At 42.8% G+C, this 22,797-nt stretch overlaps 2 protein-coding genes across 2 annotated transcripts in view; one reads left to right on the top strand and one right to left on the bottom strand.

The window, feature by feature from the left end:
- The window catches only part of stk11ip (serine/threonine kinase 11 interacting protein), a 33,687-nt gene extending 19,689 nt beyond the window's left edge, over positions 1–13,998 (bottom strand). Inside the window, exons 1-19 of the mRNA XM_008301270.1 lie at positions 13,880–13,998; positions 13,454–13,521; positions 12,039–12,241; positions 11,709–11,783; positions 11,514–11,609; positions 11,315–11,422; positions 11,162–11,233; positions 10,961–11,090; positions 10,461–10,564; positions 10,252–10,341; positions 9,398–9,439; positions 9,028–9,198; positions 8,786–8,867; positions 8,198–8,698; positions 7,657–7,874; positions 6,522–6,632; positions 5,498–5,744; positions 3,122–3,276; positions 2,785–3,031 (exon numbers count right to left, since the gene is read on the bottom strand). Coding sequence (XP_008299492.1) covers positions 2,785–3,031; positions 3,122–3,276; positions 5,498–5,744; positions 6,522–6,632; positions 7,657–7,874; positions 8,198–8,698; positions 8,786–8,867; positions 9,028–9,198; positions 9,398–9,439; positions 10,252–10,341; positions 10,461–10,564; positions 10,961–11,090; positions 11,162–11,233; positions 11,315–11,422; positions 11,514–11,609; positions 11,709–11,783; positions 12,039–12,241; positions 13,454–13,520 — 2,719 coding nt within the window. The 5' untranslated portion in view covers position 13,521; positions 13,880–13,998. The remainder of the gene's footprint in view (positions 1–2,784; positions 3,032–3,121; positions 3,277–5,497; positions 5,745–6,521; positions 6,633–7,656; positions 7,875–8,197; positions 8,699–8,785; positions 8,868–9,027; positions 9,199–9,397; positions 9,440–10,251; positions 10,342–10,460; positions 10,565–10,960; positions 11,091–11,161; positions 11,234–11,314; positions 11,423–11,513; positions 11,610–11,708; positions 11,784–12,038; positions 12,242–13,453; positions 13,522–13,879) is intronic.
- Positions 13,999–18,799: 4,801 nt separating this feature from the next.
- igfbp2a (insulin-like growth factor binding protein 2a) overlaps positions 18,800–22,797 on the top strand; it is a 16,841-nt gene continuing 12,843 nt past the window's right edge. Inside the window, exon 1 of the mRNA XM_008301271.1 lies at positions 18,800–19,199. Within this exon, the coding sequence (XP_008299493.1) occupies positions 18,800–19,199 (400 nt within the window). The remainder of the gene's footprint in view (positions 19,200–22,797) is intronic.

Genomic DNA, 22,797 nt, shown 5'->3' on the forward strand with positions numbered 1-22,797 from the left:
AAAATCTAGTTCCTGCAAAGTTCTTATTTTTATGAAGAATAAAGTGATTTTGATGAGATATGACAATTCTAAGCTTACATTTGGTAAATCTTCCAGCTGGAACCACATGTGATTCGATAAAGGACCATCACAAATTTGAAAATCTGATGATTCTTAAATGGTGCCATTTTGGTGATACTTATCTTTAAAGTGCCTTTCAAACCCATTTCGGGTTTCAGAGGGTTAAGAGCCAGTTCCCTAAAATCCAGTGCCGCCTCTTGCTTGTTTGTGAATTTGCCCTAATTTTCGGACTTCTTTATTTATTCCCTCAAATGATACGTTGCACTAATAGTTCAGCCATGGTTTCCTGGCAGCGGAGAGGAGACTTGCATATTTCTTGGCTTTTATAAAAACCATAGCCAGATTTTACTGCAGCAGACCACAGCATTAGCCAACAGCCTTCATGCAGAAAGGCATTTAAGAGCAATAAATCCACCATAGAACAGCAATAGAAGTTATTTGAACGCTGATGAATGGCTCCAGCTAATCAAAAATGACAGGGCACAGAGCTGCGGAGGCCAAAACAAACCCAGAGTCCTTCATTTGAAGGGAGCGCAAACAGAGATCAGATTAAAAAAGGGCCTTTGAACTTGCAGAAGACTCACTCTGTAAAGGTGAAAGGTGTCACGCACACACAGGTTGACGTGTCTTTAGAGACAAAGCACTTCTTTACAAAGGGTAGAAAATTAAAACTGTGCTCCGCAACAATGGCTGCTCTGTGCCACCGAGGAGAGATCCTACATTCAGCGTGGATGAGTACGAGTCGTCTCCGCTGTGGTATCAAAAGGACAGATTACATGGTATGGGCTCTGCAGCTATAGAGAAAAAGATACAGAAAGCTATTATTACGACTCAGCCCTCCCTCTCTTCGGCTTTCATTCCTCTCCCATCACTTCCAGTAATGACTCCAATCTGTCTTGTTGCACATTTACCATGCGGTTCATCTAAAAATGGCAGACAGATGTGGAGGAAATCAGATGCTGTCACAGAGATACTGCGAGCCTCAAGAAGCATTTCTGCACCGCGCAAGATCCAAACGCTTCCCATCTCTACTCACTTTCAATTAAGACCTAAATCTGTCTTTAGGAAAGGCAATAAAGCTGACGTAAACAGTTTATACCACACGCCGCAGCTGATGTGTTTTACAGTAACCATATGAACAGCAGAATTTGAATTCGGAGTAATAAAATACCACTTATATTCTACTGCTGTTTGGGCGTTGGTCCAATAAACGGCCCTGCCAACATCGCAATGTTATTTTGGATGTAAAAAGTGTACGTCTGACACAGTTTGTCCATTAATCAAAACCATTAACTGTTTCGGTTGTCAGTTTGTTGGTTTCGGCTTGTAAAATATCAGGATTTTCTGCTGTTGCGCTGCAGCTGCTATATTGGCCTGATTTCTTTTTTTATCCAGCCTTTGTGTTCTGCGAAGGATATTTCTGCAGAATTCAGGAGATCGATTTTACACATCGACAAAGTTAGCTGACAATTAAAAGAGTGCTCTATTTCTGTGCCTTAAATCTCGGCCTCCACACGCCCTCTTTCCAAAACACTCCATGAGCGGAGCCTATCAAGAATCCCTGATTTTAGTTTGGTGTTGAGCTGCCGCATCTCGAACACATTCAGTCCAGTCTCACGACGACACTGCTGAGGATGCAGTGCAAAGAAACACTAGAAACAGAAACATTAAGTGCCAGCTGCTCCTAAAACGTGACTGCAAATGATCAGAATATCTCTAAAAGCAGAGAAGGATCCAAACTATGCTCAGGTTCGGTGATGACAGAGGAGCAAACGAACAAGGAAGAGAAACAATAATCACGGCAGCCAAAAGAAAACAGTGATGCAGTCCAGTGTTTAACATGTTTAAATACTCGGTGAAGACGGAACATTCAGTTTGACAACTGAACTAAATGAGCTGTCGTAATTAACATTCCTCGGAAACAGCGACAGATCGTATCTTGCTGTCCAATACTTAGCAACATGCTTCAACCTGAGGGACAGTGAATGTCTGAGATATACATAGAACACATCTGTCTCTTGTTTTAGTAGTCGACTTGTGCAGCATTACTGCAACACCTTCCCTGTAAGTCCTGTTATGGACACACGTCAAACACCATCTGGAATCAGCTTAAACTGTGTCAACATGGCGACCCGTCAATATGATTTTCATTTTAGAGCAAAGGAAGAAACCACAGGGAATCAAATCAGGTGATTAGGGCGGGTTGGGAGTGCCGGTTGTGTTTTGTGGCCTAAAAACCTGTTTGTAATCGTTTGTTACTGCTTGCACATGTTGCATGAACAAACAGTCAACAGAACGTTTTGATCAATCCCCGCGTATCAATCTTGCTGCTACTGTTATTGCGTGCTGTCCAAATCTATGGAAAAATGTTATTTAGATGCTTTGGCAGCATTGGGTGTTTGGAACTTTTGTCAATAAAGCCCCTTTTGAACTAAATGGAAATGTATCTACATATATGGCCAACATCACAATCCTAAAATTTACCTGTGGTACCTTAAACATCTAATGATTGATTGTTTTTGTGGTCTGTCATGCTTTTTAAGGTTTTTAATGTTTGGTTCAGTGCCCTATTCGCATTTCCTTCCAGCCAAGCTTCATATTTTAATGAGTGAAGTCAAAGGGAAGCATGGAAGTTAGTTTTGTCCCAGTAAGAAGGGCTTAAATCTTTTAGCAGCCTCGACCGGATGGATCCAAATAAATTTCAAGGGTGAAGAGAAAACTCACCCTTAACGGAGGATCGCCCTGCAGGTTGGGCTGGGACTTGAGGCGGCGTGTCACCGCTAACGGTGTAGCGGTAGCTCCCCGCGAGTTCCTCTTTACTTTCGATGTTGTAGGAGAGACTGCTGGTGTTACCGGGACTCTCCCCGATGAAGAAGGAGCTCCCTTGAGCTGTGACAAACGAGGGCTCGTCCGCGGCCGTGTGAGCTTCCAGGATGGGACTCGCGCTATCACTGGCATCTGTGTAATCACACTGTTGAGACACAAGAGGAAAGACTCGATGAGAATGTGTTTGAACAAAGAGAAAACAAGCAGACAGAATCATTTATCTGATCGCAGAGACCTGAGTGGCACTCCTGGTGCTCTGGGTTATATCGAGATGGTCGTCATCGCTGTCGGGCCTCGATGAACGGATCGGCGTGCTGCTGTAAGGAGCCGATTGGCCGGCCACCTGAACCACATGGTCACTACCACATTCTGGACAAATGTGACTTTTTCCTGGGAAAAAAAAGACAAAAAAAAAGAGATAAATTGTGGAAATTAGTCACCAAAAAGCTGCTCTCTTTAGGGGAAAATGCTCCCCTTGGGCTGTTGTAAGCGATTGTAAAGATTTATGGCAACACTTTGTATTGTTATATAGATTTTTTTCTACTCATTTGAAGTTTCTTCTCGTGCTTTACAAAAGAGACGTAATTTAAACTTGATATATATATATTTTGTTTAATAATTTACTCGGTAGAGAGAAAGAGAGAGAGAAAGGCAAAAAAAATCTCTCACGGAAAAGTACAAATGTGATGACCTGAAGACGGCACGAGCCGCTACACGAGGGCATCTTCGTAACAGTCGAGCCAGAACACGCCGCTGTAATAAAGACGCTTCAATCTGAGGAGTGTCTCGGTTTATAGAGATTATTTTCCTCTGCTAATTATTCTCCTTGTCAACAAAGAGCAACAAACCCAAATGACATTATCCACCAAGAATTTTTACATTTTTACAAGGATTATGTTACCTATGAAAATAAAATGTGAAGCTAAAAACGGATAAGAATTGCTTTGTGAAACTATTTCTCAAGATCATGTCGGTTCTGACAAGCAGAATACTGAATGACTGAAGACATACACGCATTCATTTCACAAGAGGAACTTTTTTTTTTTTGGCATCTGCAGGGCATGAGTTTCTGTAACGAAAGGCAAATAAACGTCTGCGTTGAGACACGTGCGACTGGAAAAGGTATTTATTGCCTGACTTCTCAGCAGAGCTGCAGACTAAGCACACGAACAAAGGAGCACGGTTCCAAAACATCCCCAGAACATGTCAGAAAAAAAAGAAAGGGTTGCCTGTGCATGACCAAGCAGGTCTTAATGTCAGGTTTGGTTGGATCGCTGGCGTGAAGGGTATTATCTGTCTCCTGCTGATTATAGAGGTGGGAACTCTGCAGAGTGGGCAGCTTGGCAATAAAAAAACCAACAGATAACTCCTGCGATGCTTCTGAAGCCACATTTTTGTTTTGTGAATCTGCGCGGACTGCCAATGGGAGCGAGACAGTCGGGGAGGAGCCGTGAAATTCTCTGACGTCAAGTGAAGCTGCCGCTTGCGATGTGTGACCTTGTCTCGTGTCTTGTCTTCAGTTTCTAACCACAAAGCCCACTGACACTGACTGAAAGCACCTAAGCTTAGAGCGAAAGCTTAATGCGCCTTTTTTTTTTGTTAGTTTTGAGGATTGTTTTCCGCTATTCATCTGAGGCGGTGCGTGACCCGGTTTGATGGATGAATCACAGTTTAAGCTGTGACGTGTGTGTGTGGGCTTCTTGAAATTCAAAGATGACAGATTTATGTATAAGCCAGACATCACCTTTTTTTCACCTTTGAGTTGCTGCTTAAAGGGCATCCTTTGTCCAAGAGTTTTTCCGAAGTCAACACTTAACATTTAGTGAATTTTTAAAAAAAGTTGCTTTAGCATTCATTACCTGCTGCTTACAACTTTTACCAACTGTATTGATAGTTTCACTTTTTTTAAACAACATTTTTGGATGGCAATATATTGTATCAGTTACTATTGTGACAGATTATCAATACACTGGCATCAAATATTGATATTTTTATGAAAACACACAGGAACCAGCAACGGATCCCAAATCAATTTAACCTACAAGAGTCGCAACTTATCAAGTGAATGAGGGTAAAATGAACTTCTAGTGAAGAAGGAGGGAAACTAGAGGGAGAGCAAATTAACTGAATAATAATAAAAACACACATTTGCACATTTGTAGTGAGTACATTTTCAACTCCTGAATTCGCCTTTAGCCTGATGCTCTTTTTCGTCTTTATATATCGTGATGTATTGCAGGTGACTGTCTTGCAATGCATCCACTGTAGCAGAATCGCTGCATTGTGATGTTATTATTGTAGGCAACGGATCACGACAGTCTTGTGAGTCACTCTGTAATTCGCAAAAGCACATTTATAATCTTGATTTTGCTGAATGTTGCTTTTTCCTGTGTGCAAATGTCATTTCAGCTTTTCAGAGCACCTTTAATATTACATAATTTTTGCTGATTAGCAGGGATTTAAAGGATTTAAAGGATAAAGCAATATTCAAAGACATAAACCAATATTGATTTTGCATCATAGGTGTGTTATATAAATGGAGCTCAAGCCTTTTCTTGTCTCCGTTTGTCAAGTGTGGCTTACAAGCTGACTGAAATCCCTCTTTCATCACCTTTGCCGTTGTCGTCGTAGTCCGTCGTCTCCGTCGGCTCCTCCCCGTCCTGCTCGTCCGCACCCTCCGGTAGCATCACGGACCCCCTCTTCCTCATTCTTCCTCCGGCCTTCTCCTCGCTACCTTCCGTCTGAAGGGTGAACTCTGACCTGCAGCGGAGGCACTGCAGACGAACGCAGCTGGGCCAGAGCTCGGCGTCGCGCCGTTGGTTTTCCTCGGCCACGCGAGACAGTATCTCAGTCAGAGCCTGGTCAGCAAACAATAGTCAACAAAAACAAAGTACCAAAGGGGGATTGAACTGCTGTTGTTGGGTAAAAAGTGTACACACTGACATAAGTTGGCAAACAGTGTTTCAACCTCAGCACATGAGATATACAAGTTTGCCTTTGAAAGCTTTATCTGGCAGGTAAGAAAGGACGCTGTTTGTCTTTTCAGCTGCAAACTAAACACTGTGGGAGTTACACAAAGGCCAGAAATCAGTGGAGCTTAAGAACACGCTGACAGGACATCATAGCTGGGAAAAAAAAAAAGCAATCCTGTAATCTAACTACCACCTACGACAGGGTCTGGAGCTAAAAAGGTGTTTATTTGGTTGTGTACTTTCCCGTTCAGTTACGAGTCTGTTTAAACACAAGTTCCCCGAATGAAAATAATCACATTGCGGCTCTCTCTGTTGCTTTAAGGACATATCTGGCACAGGTTCGATGTTGCACAATGCGAGGAGGACAAAACTGTAAACAAGGCAGTAAAGATGGTACAGACTGTACTACTGGGGGTCTATGTCACGGATAAAAACAAAAGGTAGCAGGGTATGAGGCCGGGACAGGCTGTGAGCATGACCAGACATGTACATCTACGTATATATCCTGCATATCATGCATGAGGGCAAATCTTCCCTCCTTTTGAAATTGCATAACCTTTGAGAGCCATTCTGTGCCATCTTATAGGATAAATTCCAAACACTCCCTTGCCATCAACACTCAAGGGTGTGTGCGTATGAATGGAAATGTGTCTATGAACTAACCTGCAGTGCGTGCTGCGGGTCATCATCGAGCAGGACGTAGCATCTCCTCCTTTTTTCCTTGCTGATGTAGTCAAACTGAAGCTCCACAGCTGGAAACAGCTTTTCTGTATCCTAGGAGAAAATCACAGTCCTTTATCAAGTCCTTAAGAACTGCATATTGGATCAAATTAGCTTGACATTGAACATTTTATGATAGATATCTATAGTTTGTGTCTTTAACTAATACTGTGTCTGAGCTCAAGGAGTTTCTGAGCTTTTGTCACAGTGGGCTCATTTTTTACTATAAAGTCCTGCACCCGAAGAAGAGAGGACTTCTTTTATAGTTATGTCATAAATTATCCATCCATTATCTATACACCGCTTAATCCTCACTAGGGTCATGGGGGGCTGGACTCCCAGCTGACTCAGGGTGAAGGCAGGGGACACCCTGGACAGGTCGCCAGTCTGACGCAGGGCCACACTTAGAGACAGACAACCAAGCACACTCACATTCACACCTACGGACAATTTAGAATCACCAATTAACCTCAACATGTTTTTGGACTGTGTGGGAGGAAGCCGGAGAACCCGGAGAGAACCCACGCTGCACGGGGAGAACATGCAAACTCCACGCAGAAAGATTCCGGTGCCCCCACCGGGACGTGAACCGGCAACCTTCTTGCTGCGAGGCAACAGTGCTACCAACTGTGCCACCTTGCAGCCCTGTCATAAATGATATATTTAAAAAAAAAGAAAATTGAATTTCTTTCATTATTAATTACACACTAAAAAATTCAACATGCATAAGTGTTAAAAAATGGTTGGTAAACATACGACCGATGTTTTACAATTTACATTTTTACAACCTTTTTGTGCAATGAACACTTTTAATCTCTTTCCATACTTGTCTCTTCTACCCTCACCAGCCATACAGCCTTCTAATTTTTGTCAAGTCATGACAGCTGAGTCGGTTTGGACTCTCAGTTGTGCTAAAGAGCGCAGATTTTTTTGTGTATTTTACAGAATGTGGCTACTGCAAACTGTTTATTTTTGGCAAATATGTAAATGAGACATGTAGAATGAAATGACTTGGATAAAATATCCTTCGATTTGGTTGTTTTTCCCAACAAAACCAAAAGTCACTTTGTCCTCTTACCCCTCGGGTCCACGCAGCCTCTATGGTGTCCACCCGGGCCAGGCTGTCCAGCTCCAGGCGGCATCTCTCCTGGCCGCACTGCACGTCCACCTCCAGCACCAGGCCTTGTTTGACTCGTAGGAACACCTCCCTTCTTCCCTTACTCTCCCCTTGACCTTCGTGGATTCCATCCTCTTTGTCGGAAAGGACACCCACGAGCAGGGGGTGACACAGGTCCACTGGCAAGACAAAAAAGAAGACACGGAAAAAGGAGATCAGAATCGCAGGAGCAACTTTTGTGCTGGTTTGGTTCCTATCGTCCTTAAAGCTGCAGATATGAGTAAACACATAAAACCATCATGTATGTGTGGTAAGATTTTTACAGCAACTTGTGTAATGGGTTTGAATATAATTTTTGTGGTTGGTTTAAGCAGATTTATAGGCAAGATGTGCACAGGAATAAATTATTGTCTGCTATTTGGCTGGTGTTTTGTACTTCTGACATTTAAGTCCATTATTGTCGATGTTTCACAATAAAAGCTTGAATTTTAACTCCCCCTACCTCCGAGGTCCTCTTCTTCTTCTGGGTTGGTGTCTCCACTCGCTACTTGAGTAGAGCTCTGGGACTCTTGGCTTGGTTGAGGTGAGTTACGTCCTCCCTGGCTGACCACGAGGCCATCGACCACGTTATCGTTCAAGGTGGATTCCTGCTGAGGGCTCTCATTGGGCCACTGCAAGGTGGAGTCTGTGTCGTTCATGTAAGGTGTCTCCCTTTTGGGTTCTGAGGGGGGAAGTGGTGGAGGGAGGACTTCCAGGGCATCTACGGACGCCGATGGAGATGGCTGCTGCCCAGAATTTGTAGGTGGACATGGGGTGGTGGTGGTGCTGAGGCCATTGGAGAGGGTCTGACACTGAGGGTCTGCTTGGTTTGTGCTGACAGTGGCGGTGATGGTTGAAGACGCTCCTCCATCTAGATGGTGTTGGTATCTCAGCCAGTCTTCCCCCAGCTGCTCCCTGAAGCTGGACATGCGCTCGATCTCCTCCTGGTGGGGGAGGGCAATAGCTGATGGAGAAACAACACGTTAACATTTATGCTTTAGGGATTTGTTCTAAAACAAGAAGAAATCTTATTTTGATAACAATAACCAACCCTGTGCGGAGGACAGAGGTCTGGGCTCGTAATCAGTGTCACTGGGCTCGGAGATGCTGGCCCTTCGCACTTTCACCTTACTCTGAAACACAAAATTAACTCGCAATCAAGCATTTCGGTTTGATTGTGTCCACCACATGTATGCACTTGTGAGTTTATATGACGATAAGAAGCTGAACAGAAGATTTGACATGCACAGAGAAACAATAAAGAAACATCACAGAGCAGCATCACTCTCTCACCCGAGATTTTTTCTTGCGCAAGTTCGAGACCCCGACTTCTCCGACGGACACGCTGTCACTGAGCTCCCCTGCTCCGCTGGACACGTCTTGGTTACTCCGGTCGGATGGCACAGCAGCGGTTGACGGCAAAGTCTGGGCCTGGACGATCAGCTGACCTGGTTTTGGCAGAACCTGCAGAGAATGGTGGGGTTATATTCAACATTTGCTAACACACACAGCACACGTACAGCATATATAAATGTAGATTTTTTTTCTTTTGATGGATCTGGATGTCTTCTGCACATACAATTTATGATTACATGGATTTACAAGTTGTTATGAAGAAATGTTTGGTATCAACTTTTAAAATAGATTTGACAAAGAGGCTTACCGATAACTCAGATGAGGACAGCGGGGTACCATCAAGCCTGAGCTGGAGAGAAAACAGAAAAAGAACATGTGTGACTAAGTAGGAATGAAACAATCTGAAAAGAAAATAGATGATGCCATTTTCGTAAGGGCTGCAGCGTCCAAATGATTACTGGCTGCACAACTATCAGTGTTGCTTTTATATGGGGAAAAAAAAATCACTGCATCAACAGCTGTCCAGGATTAATCCACATTTTTGGCAGCAGGAGAACCAGAGGACCTGCGTTTTCACAACTTTGAACTCAACCGAACTAATGGAGGCTGCTAGGTCGAACTATTTAATGTTTACTTATTCGGTTGAGCTCCGTGTCAAGGAGAACATTGTGTGGCTGCATTTTGTGAAAACAAATGCTGGAGTATAAACGGTATGAACAGCATTTTTGCATATCTCAGCTCAACATCCAACATTGCGTATCACCTGAAAGCAGTTCTTTAAATCATATGAATGCTCCAAATCTGTATTTATCCTCTGCGTACAAAACACAGAGGTTAATATGCTGCAAACACGAGCTACGACAGATGACCACAAGCTAGTGGAAGTCTGCAGTGCAACCATGTAGAAACACCTTTAATTTCACACATGGTTGACAGGAAACACGTGTGGCGGCTGCACTTTCACACAAATGCAGACATAAAGCTTTTGTTGATGGAGAATACAGTCTCAGTTTAATTCAGCAGCTTCCACTTCTGCTTCAGCTCGTTTTTCTAACAGTGCTGCTGCTTTATTAAAACGAATGTCCACACAGGACTCTTTCATTATTTTTAAAAAAATACTTCAACATTCTGCTGATGATATATACGTATCTAATTACTTACCCTGAGGCTGGGAACCTTTGGCGAGAGATGTCGGACGGTGCAAACGCGGTGGGCCTTCTGGAAGTACAGCGGGTTTCCCTCCAGGTTAAGCTGCAAGAAGATATTTCACTTTATAATGCTTTCCTTTCACACATGAAGCAATTACCTAAATGAAATAAATGCGTTGAGTCAATATGATAGCCTCTGAGGATAAATCTGAGTGTTCTTACTGTGTTGAGGCAGTGCAGTAAGGAGAGAGGAGCCAGCTGGGAATGCTCCAACAGGAGGTTGTAGGCCAGGTCTAAGTGCTGGAGCGAAGACAACTGCTCCACACCTGCTCCAACCGGAGAGTCCAAAGCAACGCAGGAAAGGACACAAGATCAAGAACGCTGGATCGAAAACAAACCTCGTGTATCTAATTTGATTTTCGTGCAGGTGTAAGGTTATCTAATGCTTCGCTGTGTGGTGAAAAACAATATCCAAGATAAACACAAGGACTTCCAAAACAGTGGGAGGTGTGGATTCCTGTCAGAGAAAGTCTGCAAGCTCCATTTTTCAGCTTGCGCTTCAGCATGGTGGTCAGCTTTTCTATGGTTCCATTTCTCAGTTTACATTGGCTCACTTCTCTATCGGCTCTATGGTTTCGTTGGCTGACCTCTTTGTCTCGACTGTTGGTCTGCGTGCAAAGAACAGGATGAGAAACTGTATGACTGATGTCAGTCCGCCTTACCGTTGATCGTTTCCAGTTCGTTATTCCTGAGGATGAGCGTGAGGAGCTTGGCTTTGGCACTCGGACCCAGCGTTGGCGCCCTCTGCAGGCAGTTGTAGCCCAGGTTCAAGTGTCTTAACTCACTTAAGGGCTGCGAGAAAGAGAGAGCGATGAGAAAACGCCACAAACAAGGGAATTCCAGTTTACCTCCTTGTATCCTACCTTTAGAAATTCAGCACACTCCTGAATCTTGTTATGGCTCAGATCCAAAGATTTCAGGACATTCAGTAAACTCTAGAAAAGATGCAGAGAAATACATCAAGGAAAGTTACCAATAGGTCACTAATGATGCTACTGTGTGTTTGTTTGTCTCACTAGTGACTGGTCAAGGCAGACGATGGAGTTGTAGCTGAAGTTGAGGGTGTGAAGTTCCAGCCAAGGCAGTGCAGAGCTCAGGTCACCTCCACACAGAGAAAGTAGCTCCTAAAAATCAAACCGGACACACAAATGATTAAGTCTCGGTGTCTCTTTTTAGCCACACATAGCTAACAAATGTGCTACAGGCTGAGAGCACCTCCAGGGAGCTGAGGCTTTTGGAGCAGGTAAAGACTTCCAACTGGGAGTAAACCCCTCTGAGGCCTTCCAGACAGTGTGGAGGGATTCTCTTCAGCTGGTGAGGAACAAAAAGATAGAAAGTGAAGCTGAGTTATAACATGAATACTGATATGGGGGGGAAAAAAAGGTGCAGGATGTAGTGTTATTGTATTACCTCCAAACACTTCAGAGACTTGAAAGGGAAGATTTTCACCACAGACTGTAGTCTCACGTCTGGCGGGTTGATAAGCTGCAGAGGAGACACAATAAAATCAGAACTCTGAGAAGCAGCAGAGTGTATAAGCATTTGTCACAGTGGTTCACATCTGTAATCAAGCACAATACCATTTGAGGACAGTAAAAATGTCAAAAAAAACCCTACGATTTCTCCTCCAACTTCAGGACCCAATTTTAAAACACAAGCAACAACTTAGAAAGTTTTTTCCAAAACAAACTTTTTCTGAGGCTGGAACAGCCGACTTAGTTTTTATTAACCACAGTCCACCTTAAGGGAGACGGTCTTCTGCAGAATGTCGAAGAGGAACTGCAGCTGCAGCAGGGAGTCCGTGTCGGCGGGGTGGGAGGCCAGCGCGAGGAACCCATGCTGCTGGCTCCTGGACTGCAAGTTACGTTCAAACAGCCGGGTGAGCTGCTGCAAGCTGTCAGCTGGTAGGGTGAGCGTGCTGCTGCCGTCCAGCACCACATCACCTGGAGGGCAGATGAGACAACTCGTTTAAATCTAACAAGCACAGCAAGCAATTTTCATCTTGAGCAAATTATTAGTGGTTGGTTAGTTCTCGCAAAATAAACCGAAATTACAAGATCAAAGAAGTATTTTCTAACGGACATTTGGTGGCTTAGGAAAATGAAAGCAGGTGGAAAAAGAAGCGACGGACACAAAAGGTCTTATGAGGATTTTTTTGAGCCATACTGCGATTTGATTTGCAATTTTGAAGTCAAGCTTCAGTTCAATATTCAAAACCTAACAGATTTAAAACACATGCATGCATTACCAAAGAAGATTACATCAAAACTGTCACACAAAGAGGACGGCACGACTTTGTAAAATCATTGACACAACAATTTAAACCTTTGACACACTGCGTAACATCCGTCTTAAACTGCAGCCTTTGTGATTTGCTAGGAAAGGACAGAAATAATTAGAGCCCCACTGATATACCGATCGGACGATATTGCTGGTTGATCTTCGTCTGTCACAGATATGTGGGTATCAGCATATATGAGAAGCTGTGTCATCACACAGTTTGTCCAGCAGATAAGCCCCTACTCCATTTTGTCCAAGACTTTCTGCAGCACATGTAGCAGAGTACGCGTTGAAGCTGAAGAAACGGTGGTGCAGAGCCAAGTTTGTCTTCACGATAAGCTCCTAAATAGTTTGTGTCATACATTGCTGGAATATTAATAAACGATGACACCATAATTTTCCTATTTCAGTTTAATTCTAACATACAAATAAACAATATTGGACATATATCAGAATTTCTTGCTCCCTAAAATCAGCTCCAAAACTCCAGTACTGGCCAGACTCTAGATATAATAACACAATCCACTTAGTTAAAACATTTCTGTAATATTATCTCTGTTCAATTTTAACGGCACAGACAAATTAAATCAAGTGATTGCAAGACGGCAAACAACTTTACAGTGTCTGCACCTGCATCAAACTCACTTTTAAATGACTTTCAATCAAATCTAATAAATCACTACACTGTGATGTTTAAAATCAAGCTTTCCCATAAAGTTCTACTGCTTACATTGTCTTAATAAGTTCCTGTCTGAGTAAATACACCCACTAACCTGAAGCACCAGTTACTGTTCCAGCCCTTGTCATCCAAAGGATTTAGTGTATAACTATAGTAGAGGTATAAGTGAGTTTGTGTGTCTGTCACTGCAGCATACCGTTACTTCGGAGGAGTGTGGCCAAGCTGTGCACAAGGGAGGACTGGCCGGTGGAACATGCAGCCATCCTGTAGCATTTTAAACAAGAGATAAGGTCAAGACAGAAGTAGATTTTACTGTTTGCTTCTGTGGAAAAAGGAAGTTACTCGCCCTAAGTGCACTTCAGTTTGTCACTTAAGCTCATTTTAGTTAAGTAATTGACAATAATAATAAAAAATAACAACGCATTTCCCCCCCTTATAAACATTTTGTTATTGCCGGTGCGTTAGCTAACATTAGCATTCAAAACTCTGCCCTACACCTGCTGCGGCTAGCGCTAGCTCCTGCTAACGTTATGTAGCCGACTAAATTCCGCGGCTGGCTAAGCTAAACGGCGCACCTGCGCGGTGACAGCCCCAAAATGAAGAGCAAACATCAAGGTCTTACTTCGACAGGTGAGTGCTAAAGCATGTTCACTTGTGTAGACGAAGAAAAGCGGCGTTTCAGGGGTCGTTTGTTGGTTTCATAGTGCAGCGCACAGTGATGTTGACATTTTTTTTGTTTTTTTTTTTACAGTCACATGACGAGGATTTGGCGAAAGACGCTACGGTGGCCCCGACGTACCAAAAAGCACAGTCACTCTAATAAAATCGCTTTTTAAAATTCCCTTTACATACGATTAAAATACAGTATATAACATGTTATAGCTTAATTTTGCTTAACCCTCTCTAAATATCTCTAAATAAATGATTGACATTTTTTTTCCAGTTTTATTTAAAGGGCTATTTACACATAAACTTGGGTAATGATTTTAATTATGATAATTTTCTGGAGATTTAAATTTCTGGATAAATTTAAATGTCAGTAAATTGAAGGTTGAAGGTAATAGAAGGGTTAACTCGAAAATGTGGAAACTAACCTACATGAACTAAAAAAAATGCCCTTCTAAGTGTGTTTTTCTCTACAAAAACTTATAATAAATGCTGCCTCAAGTTAGAATTCAATTAATTTCAATTCAGATTTAGTTCTACAGCACCAGTTTACAAGACAAGTCATCTCAAGGCACTTTAATAATAGGATGAAGACTTTACAGTAACCAAAAAAAATCAAAGAATTCCCTTGAAGCTGCTCTTTGACCATAGTGGGAAGAAAGAACTCCCAGCTCGGAGAAGGCGGTTATCTGTCTGAACAGTCAGAGTGAGTTTAAACAATGGAGAGAACACAATAGGAGGTAGATATCAGACTAACAATGGATTAGAGAACAGTAAACGCGAGGGAGGTTGGTGAGCCCTGTAACCACAGATCAGAGATGTGTGGCTCTGCAGCCAGAGATATTTGCAGAGAAAACGAAATACAAGCTAAAGCAGGGAAAAGACACAAAGCTTGTGTCATGCAATATGAATAAGGGATGGTTTAGAGTCAGCCATGATAGGACCTTCATCAAAAAGGAATGTTTTCAGCCTAATCTTAAAAGTAAAGAGGGTGTCCGCTTCCCAAACCCAAATTGGGAGCTGGTTCCACAGCAGATAGCTCGACTTTTGGAAACTCTAGGAACCACAAGTAAACCTGCACACTGACTCTAATGGTACTCTCATGGGATAATATAATATTTAAGACACAATGAAGCTTCGTCATTGCATGCTTTGTATGTGCAGGATTTTACATTCTATTGTGGATTTTCAAGGGAGCCAATGATGGGAAAAAAAGCTAATATGGGAGAAATATACATTCATCCAGCCCAGAAATGACATATGCAACGACTAGTTTATCAGCATCATCCTGACACAAGAGGTTCTTCATTCTGATCATTGCATTTCCATGAACATCTGCATCACTGCGTTACAAAATCATACTGAATAGATTTCGGTGCTGCTGCTGCAGATGACCACTAGGTGGCGCACTCTAACAAGAAGCAAAAACTTTACATGGATGCGAATGAAAGTAACCAGCAATGATTCATTATCAATTTCACCCGTTCACACTGTAGTTGCAGTTGCATCTATCTGATTTTACTATGTTGTCATTCAAAGGCAAATAATAAGGTTTATTTTATAAAACCAGGTGAAGTGATTCAAATATTGCCTGTATGAGCCACGTAAAGGTCAAACCTCAACTTTTATGCCTCCAACATTTGAAAACCAAAGCAGCAAGACACAGATTTTATGGTAACGGAGGTTTTTAATAAATGTCAGCTGTCAAATTTACCAACCTGAGACTTTACCACATTAGCCTGTTGGCAGATGTCGATCTAACCATATCCTAGTCATGGCACCAATAAAAAAACAGAGCCTGGCGGTGCAGGGCTGCATAAAGTGTACTATTTTCTGAATAAAGCCAGTTAAACAGGTTTGATTTTAATTAGAGCTGCATTAGCACAAACCTAACTGTATTGAAAAATAGCCTGCAAGCTTGTTTGTAACAAAATAGTTGATTTTATGTTAATGTGGTGTCGTTAAAACCGGTTAATGACAGTAGAAAGAGGATTTTTAGAGGACTTTAGAGACTAGAAGGCCGATGGATCTATTAAATATAATATGTGAAGACTGTGAAGGTTTCAAGTTTGTTGCAGGAAAAACCATAATGTCTGTATACTATGATACAATCAGCATATTACCAGGTTGAGAGCTTTAGCTTCTGGCCTCTAAAAGTGCAAACCTCTGCATTAACTCACCACATGAGGAGAGCAGTTCTCAGCCGGTCTTTATTTTATTTTATTGGGGGAATACGTAACACTGTGGCTTCATAACAGATACTTCGCAACGATTTGCATGAGCAAATAAAGCAAGAACTTTCCTAATTTGCACATGCATCACTTGTTGCTAGGCAGCAAACAAACACAGTCACACTTTGGCACACACACACACACACACACATTTTGCACACGCACACACATAAGCATTTTTCCATTTGGGACTTGTGAAGCGAACATTTCCATGTTAGGATTTATGTACTGTAATTTGGTAAACATTTCCATTCAGTGAGATGTTGCACATTTCGCTCGCTGGAGGAACTGTCATGCACAGTTGGTTGACTGTGCACGCACGAAAACGAGTTTTGACAGTCAGTTTGCAACAAAATGAAGTCATAACCCAGCTGCTGTAAGTGTGACCTGTGTTTTTATTTTTTTTATTACGATCCCGGCCCACTAATCAGATGATATATGACTTTCCCAACCCCCTCCCCTCTACTCATTGCTTCTACTTATCCAATCAGTTGTCCAAGCAAAGGGAACCTTAATTAAGTATAATCAAAGTCAAACACTAAACAGTGCACTCATTCATTGTCACAGAGCCTTCAGGGACCTGCTTCAGTTGATAAGAACACAGCAGAGCCAAACTTACATGAATAGCATTACTTCTTTTAGGAATATGCATTTCAGATTTAGAGACAGTTGTTTGGTCCTCGAACACAAGGTAAAGTGCATTTTAAGGACACTACGCTCTTTGAGGCTGTTGAAAGGCCTGCTGTGAGGCTTACCAGCTAAAAAAAATTAGCCTGGATGAAATGCAGCATTACACACATGAACTGCATGCTTAGTGGTTTATGTCACCACTGGATTGATTAGGATTTGAGTATTTCGTCCATTCTGAGAGGGAAGTGACACTTAGCGTCGTACGATCAGGTTGATATAACTCCTTCGAAGGCCTACAAATGCATTATAAAAGATGAATCAAGTGTTTATATACTGTATAAATACGCCGATTAAATTGAATTTCACGCAGCGCTTTTGGGGACATGCTGTACTGTAATTAAGCAGATGAAGCCTTGCATACAATACTCTCTCTGTACACACACACTGAGGCGCATATGCTGCATGAGTCCATCAGTGATCCCATACCTTTCTCTATCAATGTGGAGTTTATCCAGAGTATGTGTTTGCTTAACAATTCCATGGGGAGGAATTTAAGTAACTGACCTTGGTGGGGATTACTTCGCACACATGGGCAGATACTGCGGCCTGTTAGGCCTATTAGCTGGTGGCCATCCCAGACACAAATCCTCGCCCCCAGGCTCATATTTATAAAATGCCAGGCCTTCTCTCCCGCTGCTTTTCCATCCATGGTTTCATAAAATGACATATGAGGTTCTATGTGCAAACAGCCCTCTGGGCATCCTCCTGACTCACACCCCTGAGATACAAGACAGCTTCAAATGTGCCCTTTCTCCCTCTCCACGCCCCCAAGGTGAGCGAGGGATGCCGTTCGTGAATGGGGCCAAATAGTATTAAATCAGGGGGCACCCACAAAACAAAATAATCTGCATTTATATCTGCGGAGTAAGGTTACACATGCCACTTCTATTCCTGGGCCCTTGGATAAACACCTATTAGTCTGCTGCACTGGACGGGGTTAATAGGAGCTTGTTCGGTGGGCAGGCACGACACCTCAAGGCTTGGCCTCACCGATCGATAGGAAACATTGCTGTATACGTGCACAGTAGCATTACTGTACGCCGACATATAAGCCGGTAGCAGCTGGCAACTTTTAATTGAGTGTCAATGGACATGTCAGCCACGGTGGGGAGGTCTTTCCATGTAAGGAATGCTCCGCACATAGTCCTTTTGTTTGTTTGTTTATTTATTTATGCATTCTTGGAGCCGGGGCAGACGGTGCTGATTGAAACAAACAGGGCCACAGTATGTAGCCTATAGTGATGCAGAGCGAGGGAGCTGTGATTCACTACGGTGTAGAAGATCTGTTCAGCATTTGGGGAGCTTTAGGAAGAAAATAAAAATCAATAATCACCTTTAGGAAACTCCTTTTCCTGCGATATGGCCACGGAAAGGTTAAGGGTCAGCTGGGGAGGAGCAGCGGAGGTCGATTATGAGGAAAGATCATTTCTTTTATCTTGTTATGATAAAAGAAGACAAAGAAAGAACCTTAAGTTTGATGATTTAATACAATATATGCACAAGAATTAGATCATTTCCCTCAGTGTTCATGTATCTGATCAAACTCTAACAGTGACACAGCCTTCTTTGGACTATGAGGGGAAAATACCTTTTTTTTTTTTTTTTCCCTTCTCCTTAAATCTGTAATCATTCTCATTAAAGCAGTTTAGCAAAGTGGAAAGTCATTAACACTTCATCTGCAGTCAGTAGCTGCTCTCACTTTAACTCCTTCACTTCTGCTGCTGCTGAGACATTATTCTGAGGATTCATCATTAAAGAAATAAAAGGAGAAAAGCCTTGAAATCTTTCTGTTTTTTCCCCCCCTCAATTAACACCCATCTGTGGCCCCGAGAGTAAACCTGGGAATTTGTAGGACCCAGCAGACCTCCAGCCCCCGGCTTCACCTGTTCGCATGCACATTTCTTCCCCCTTTTTTTTTTTTTTTTTTTCCACTTGGGATTGCCTTCCATCGCCCCATGATAATGACCAAAAACCTCATGCCTCTAACAATGCTGTCGTACGCGGGCTGCAGCTTGCTGATCCTCTCCGCGTCGCTCGCCGGTGCCTCGCTGGCCGAGATGGTGTTCCGCTGCCCGGGCTGCACCGCGGAGCGCCAGGCGCTGTGCCCAAAGCTCACCGAGACGTGCGCGGAGATAGTGCGCGAACCGGGCTGCGGGTGCTGCCCCGTGTGCGCCCGGCAAGAGGGCGAGATGTGCGGCGTGTACACCCCGAGGTGCGCCACCGGTCTGCGGTGCTACCCGACGCCCGACTCGGAGCTTCCCCTGGAGCAACTGGTGCAAGGCCAGGGCCAGTGTCGGCGCAAAGTGGACACCGAGACGACCACTTACAGCCAGGAGCACCGGGAGCAAACCAGCGGTCAGTCAGTCAGTCGCTTTCATGGAAATCTGGTTTTCTTCTATCAATTTTTAATGACCCTGTCTAGACTGCAGCCTCAGGAATAGTGTAGAGATATTGCATTGTCATGAAGGCACAGGGAACTTCTATCCACCAAGATATCCCATCATAGAAATATCTGCAACATTTTCATGCATATTATTTAATTCTAAGCCATTGTGCAAGCACCTCCCTTTTGCAGAAGTTTGCCAGCATTTTGTGAGAATGGTGCATTCCTCCTGTCCCTTTTTTTTACAAAATATTTTCAAGTGTGTGGAATTTCTTGACTGCAGCAATAACAAATTTGAAGCATGTTGCAGGAGAGAGGAGCGAGGAGAGAGGAGGAGGAGGAGGTGGTTGGAGGGGGTAATTCTGTGTTTCGCAGACCTGTTTTAAAGTGCTGTGAGTCATCCTGGTGTGCACGCAGAGAGAGCAACAAAAGGAACAGCCCAGTTAAAACTCAGCTGTGCCGCAAACAGCTGGCCCCTTCAACTCTTTCCCAATATCCCCCTTGCCTTTTTAAAAACGCTGCAAAGATTCTCAGAAGTTGCACTCGGTGGGGATGGACACAGAAAACATTGTAGTATTGATGTTGACATTTCCACAGGGGGAGTGGAGAGCAAGGAACAGAGAGAGAGTAGGGAGAGACAGCAGGAGGAATGCCGCATTGATTGGAAAACGTGGACTTTAGGCTTTGACCAACTATAAACCGGTGTTGACAGTGACTGCATTAACCTGGTTGTCTACCTGGAAAAAAAAAGCGAGGCAGGGATGTATGTCACAATGAAGCTTTCGTGTGGCCCGGAGCCAGCCGGGGGGCTCATGTGGTTTGTGTTTAAACAGGGACAGGTCACAGTGAAGAAGAAAAGTAAACAGCCTCATTAACTGGCTGATTTTTTTGAGGCTGCAAACACACACACACACAGTCAATGAGTGTCCAGTGGAGCCAGCCGGGGTGTGATTTCTACTCATTTCCAAATCCGTGCTTTGTCAGAGTTTACCTCCAGACTGACACGTGTTTATTTTGGCACCGGAGTCCTGGAACGTAGAGAAACTACCGGAGACGGCGTTCAGTGTAACCCCTGTTCTCTGTAAGGACTCGATCGCACGCTGACAAAAGGTCGAAAAACACTTCATGATCTAATAATCAACCATGATAATTCCTTAATTGTACATTTATGTAACCTAACAGCCGAAGGAATAAAGCGAGGCATGAGCTGCAGAGTTACATAAGACCAAAACAAGACATGGACACATCATGTGAAGGCTTGCTTGCAAAATTGTTAGATGTCACTGTTTTGTTTTTTTTTTCTTCCCCCTCCTTCAGGTCAAGCCGGGCTTCGTCTTTGCAGGTTGAAAGGTCTGAGATTTAATTAGACGCGTCCAAAAAAACAGTAAAAGCTTAGAAATTGGCTCTAAAAGCTGAATGTTGTTTTGGATAAAAGCCTCGCTGCTGCTGCTGCTGAAGAGAGAGTTGCAGTGAGTGGTCTGAGTGAAGTGCAGAGCTTTGGCAAGGTCAAAAGATAAAAGAAAGATTTCAAAAGAAAAAGAAGAATGAAAGTAAGGCCTCAAAGCTTTCTCCCACTTGGAGATTAATTTTAAAAATTCACTCCCATATTGCTCCACTTCCCAACAGGTTCCCAGGCGGTCTATCCACCTCATTTGTGTCAGTTGTTCCACATGGTCAGGTTGAGACTACACAATCTAATGAATTTAGCAGCAAAAAAGAGGAAGCAATAAAAACTCCTGATAGAAATCAGCTCCTCCGAAGAGCAAACTTAATACGTCCTGGCCGCCGTCCATCGCGTCTCCTTTATTCCAGGAATTAATCTGTAAATTAGAGCTCGCAATAATAGAATAACTAAGTGGTTGTGTTTAGCTGAGCGGTGACTCCGGAGCTGATTTGACACCTGGGCAATGAATCACAGAGTGAAATATTGCAGCTGCTTCACTTGGAGGTTTATAAACAGACTACATCCTGACTGTCCTCTCTTCTTCTTCTTCTGGCGTGTTTCATTCCGGCCTCTGAAAAAAAGGAACAACAGGCGTCTTCTTCCAGGCGCGCACACACACACACACGTGAGAAGAATTGATCCGATGGCGGTTTATCCGACGTTGCATTGACAGCAGCGGCAGAATCCCCGTAAATCCCTTGATCAGCAGAATAAGCGAAGGGGCCGAAGGTCGAGGCCGATACTTCTTTCACCCCAGAAGAGAACCAGAAAAAGAAAGTGAAGTTTAAAAAGGTAGAAGGGAAATGAAGGAACTATAGGCAGAAAACAAACAAAAATCTTATGACTTATGTGTAAAACGGCACAATTTCTGTGCCTTTCTTTCCTGCAAAAACACACCCAGCACAGTAGAACAGAAATAGTGCAGCAGCTCCTTCATTTAGCATTTTGCCTGTTTTTACTGAAACTCTAACGGCTTATATGTGGTCGAACTGTGTTGGTTTATATTATATTCTCTACCACAGATGATCTTTGTTCTTGTTTTAATAGTATGGCAAACAAGCATCATTTAATTTAAGGATGAAAAGGAAAATTTAAATTAAGGATCTGTTTGACAAGAGCGAGCAGGTTGCAGGAAAACATACACAATACAATTTAAATAAGATTTACAGGTGCGTTACAGTGTGGTAAAATGTATGTCACAAGCCATCAATGCTAAATGATCAGTCATAAGATTAACATCTGGATGTGCCCAAGTCTTACGAAGTTGCTTTGAATTTATTTAGTAAGATCAACTCTTTAAGGCAATTTTGCAACTATTCCAAGTCAATGCAGCAGTGTAGTTAAACGTCCATTTCCCCAGTTTAGTGCAGGCTCTTAGAAGAAGTAGCAGGAATGAGTGCTGGGAATGAAGACAACAGCTTTTCTACACCTGTAGATGAGATGAAACCCTCTGAGAAATTACTGATAATTTTTTTATAATAGACTCACATTAGATTTTGCTTTTTCAGAAGAAAAAAGATGTTTGAACTCAACTTTTATCAGATAAGTTTTAGCAAGTAGTAGTAGTATAAGCATGCCTGCAATAGGTTCCCTCATCAGTTGACGTCTTCTGTCGATTTATTTTGCTCAAACGACAATCTAAAACTCAAAGGTATTGAGTTTATATTCTTGGGTGATATAGAAAAGCATTTGAGAAACAGAAAGCAGCTTTTTTTTGGTCAGTTTTGCTTGAAAGACGATTAAAACAGTGATGATAACTACAGATGCACAGTGATATCAGCATCATCAGGGGCATTGACTGACTGAGACTTTAACCCTCTGAATCCTTAAAGTTTGAAAAGCATGTTTTCAAATGCCAAAAATGTCACAATTTAACAGAAAGAGCAGTCAGATTTTTAACTTTTTGGTGGTTTGAACTAACCGTGTGTGTGTGTGGTTCTGTTGTGTGGAGCAGACTTTAAGCTTAAAGCTGTGACACTGCTTGAAAATTGTTGTGTCCTGAAAAAAACGAAAAAAATCTGCATTCCTGAGTCTAACGCTGAAACTATTAGCGACTCAGCTGCTCGAGGGCTTTTCAGCTGAACTGCAGGCTGTGTTTACGCCTATCAGACATCTATGGAAGCAAA

The sequence above is a fragment of the Stegastes partitus genome, unplaced genomic scaffold (assembly GCF_000690725.1).
Source record: "Stegastes partitus isolate 25-593 unplaced genomic scaffold, Stegastes_partitus-1.0.2 Scaffold1652, whole genome shotgun sequence".
NCBI lineage: Eukaryota > Metazoa > Chordata > Actinopteri > Pomacentridae > Stegastes > Stegastes partitus.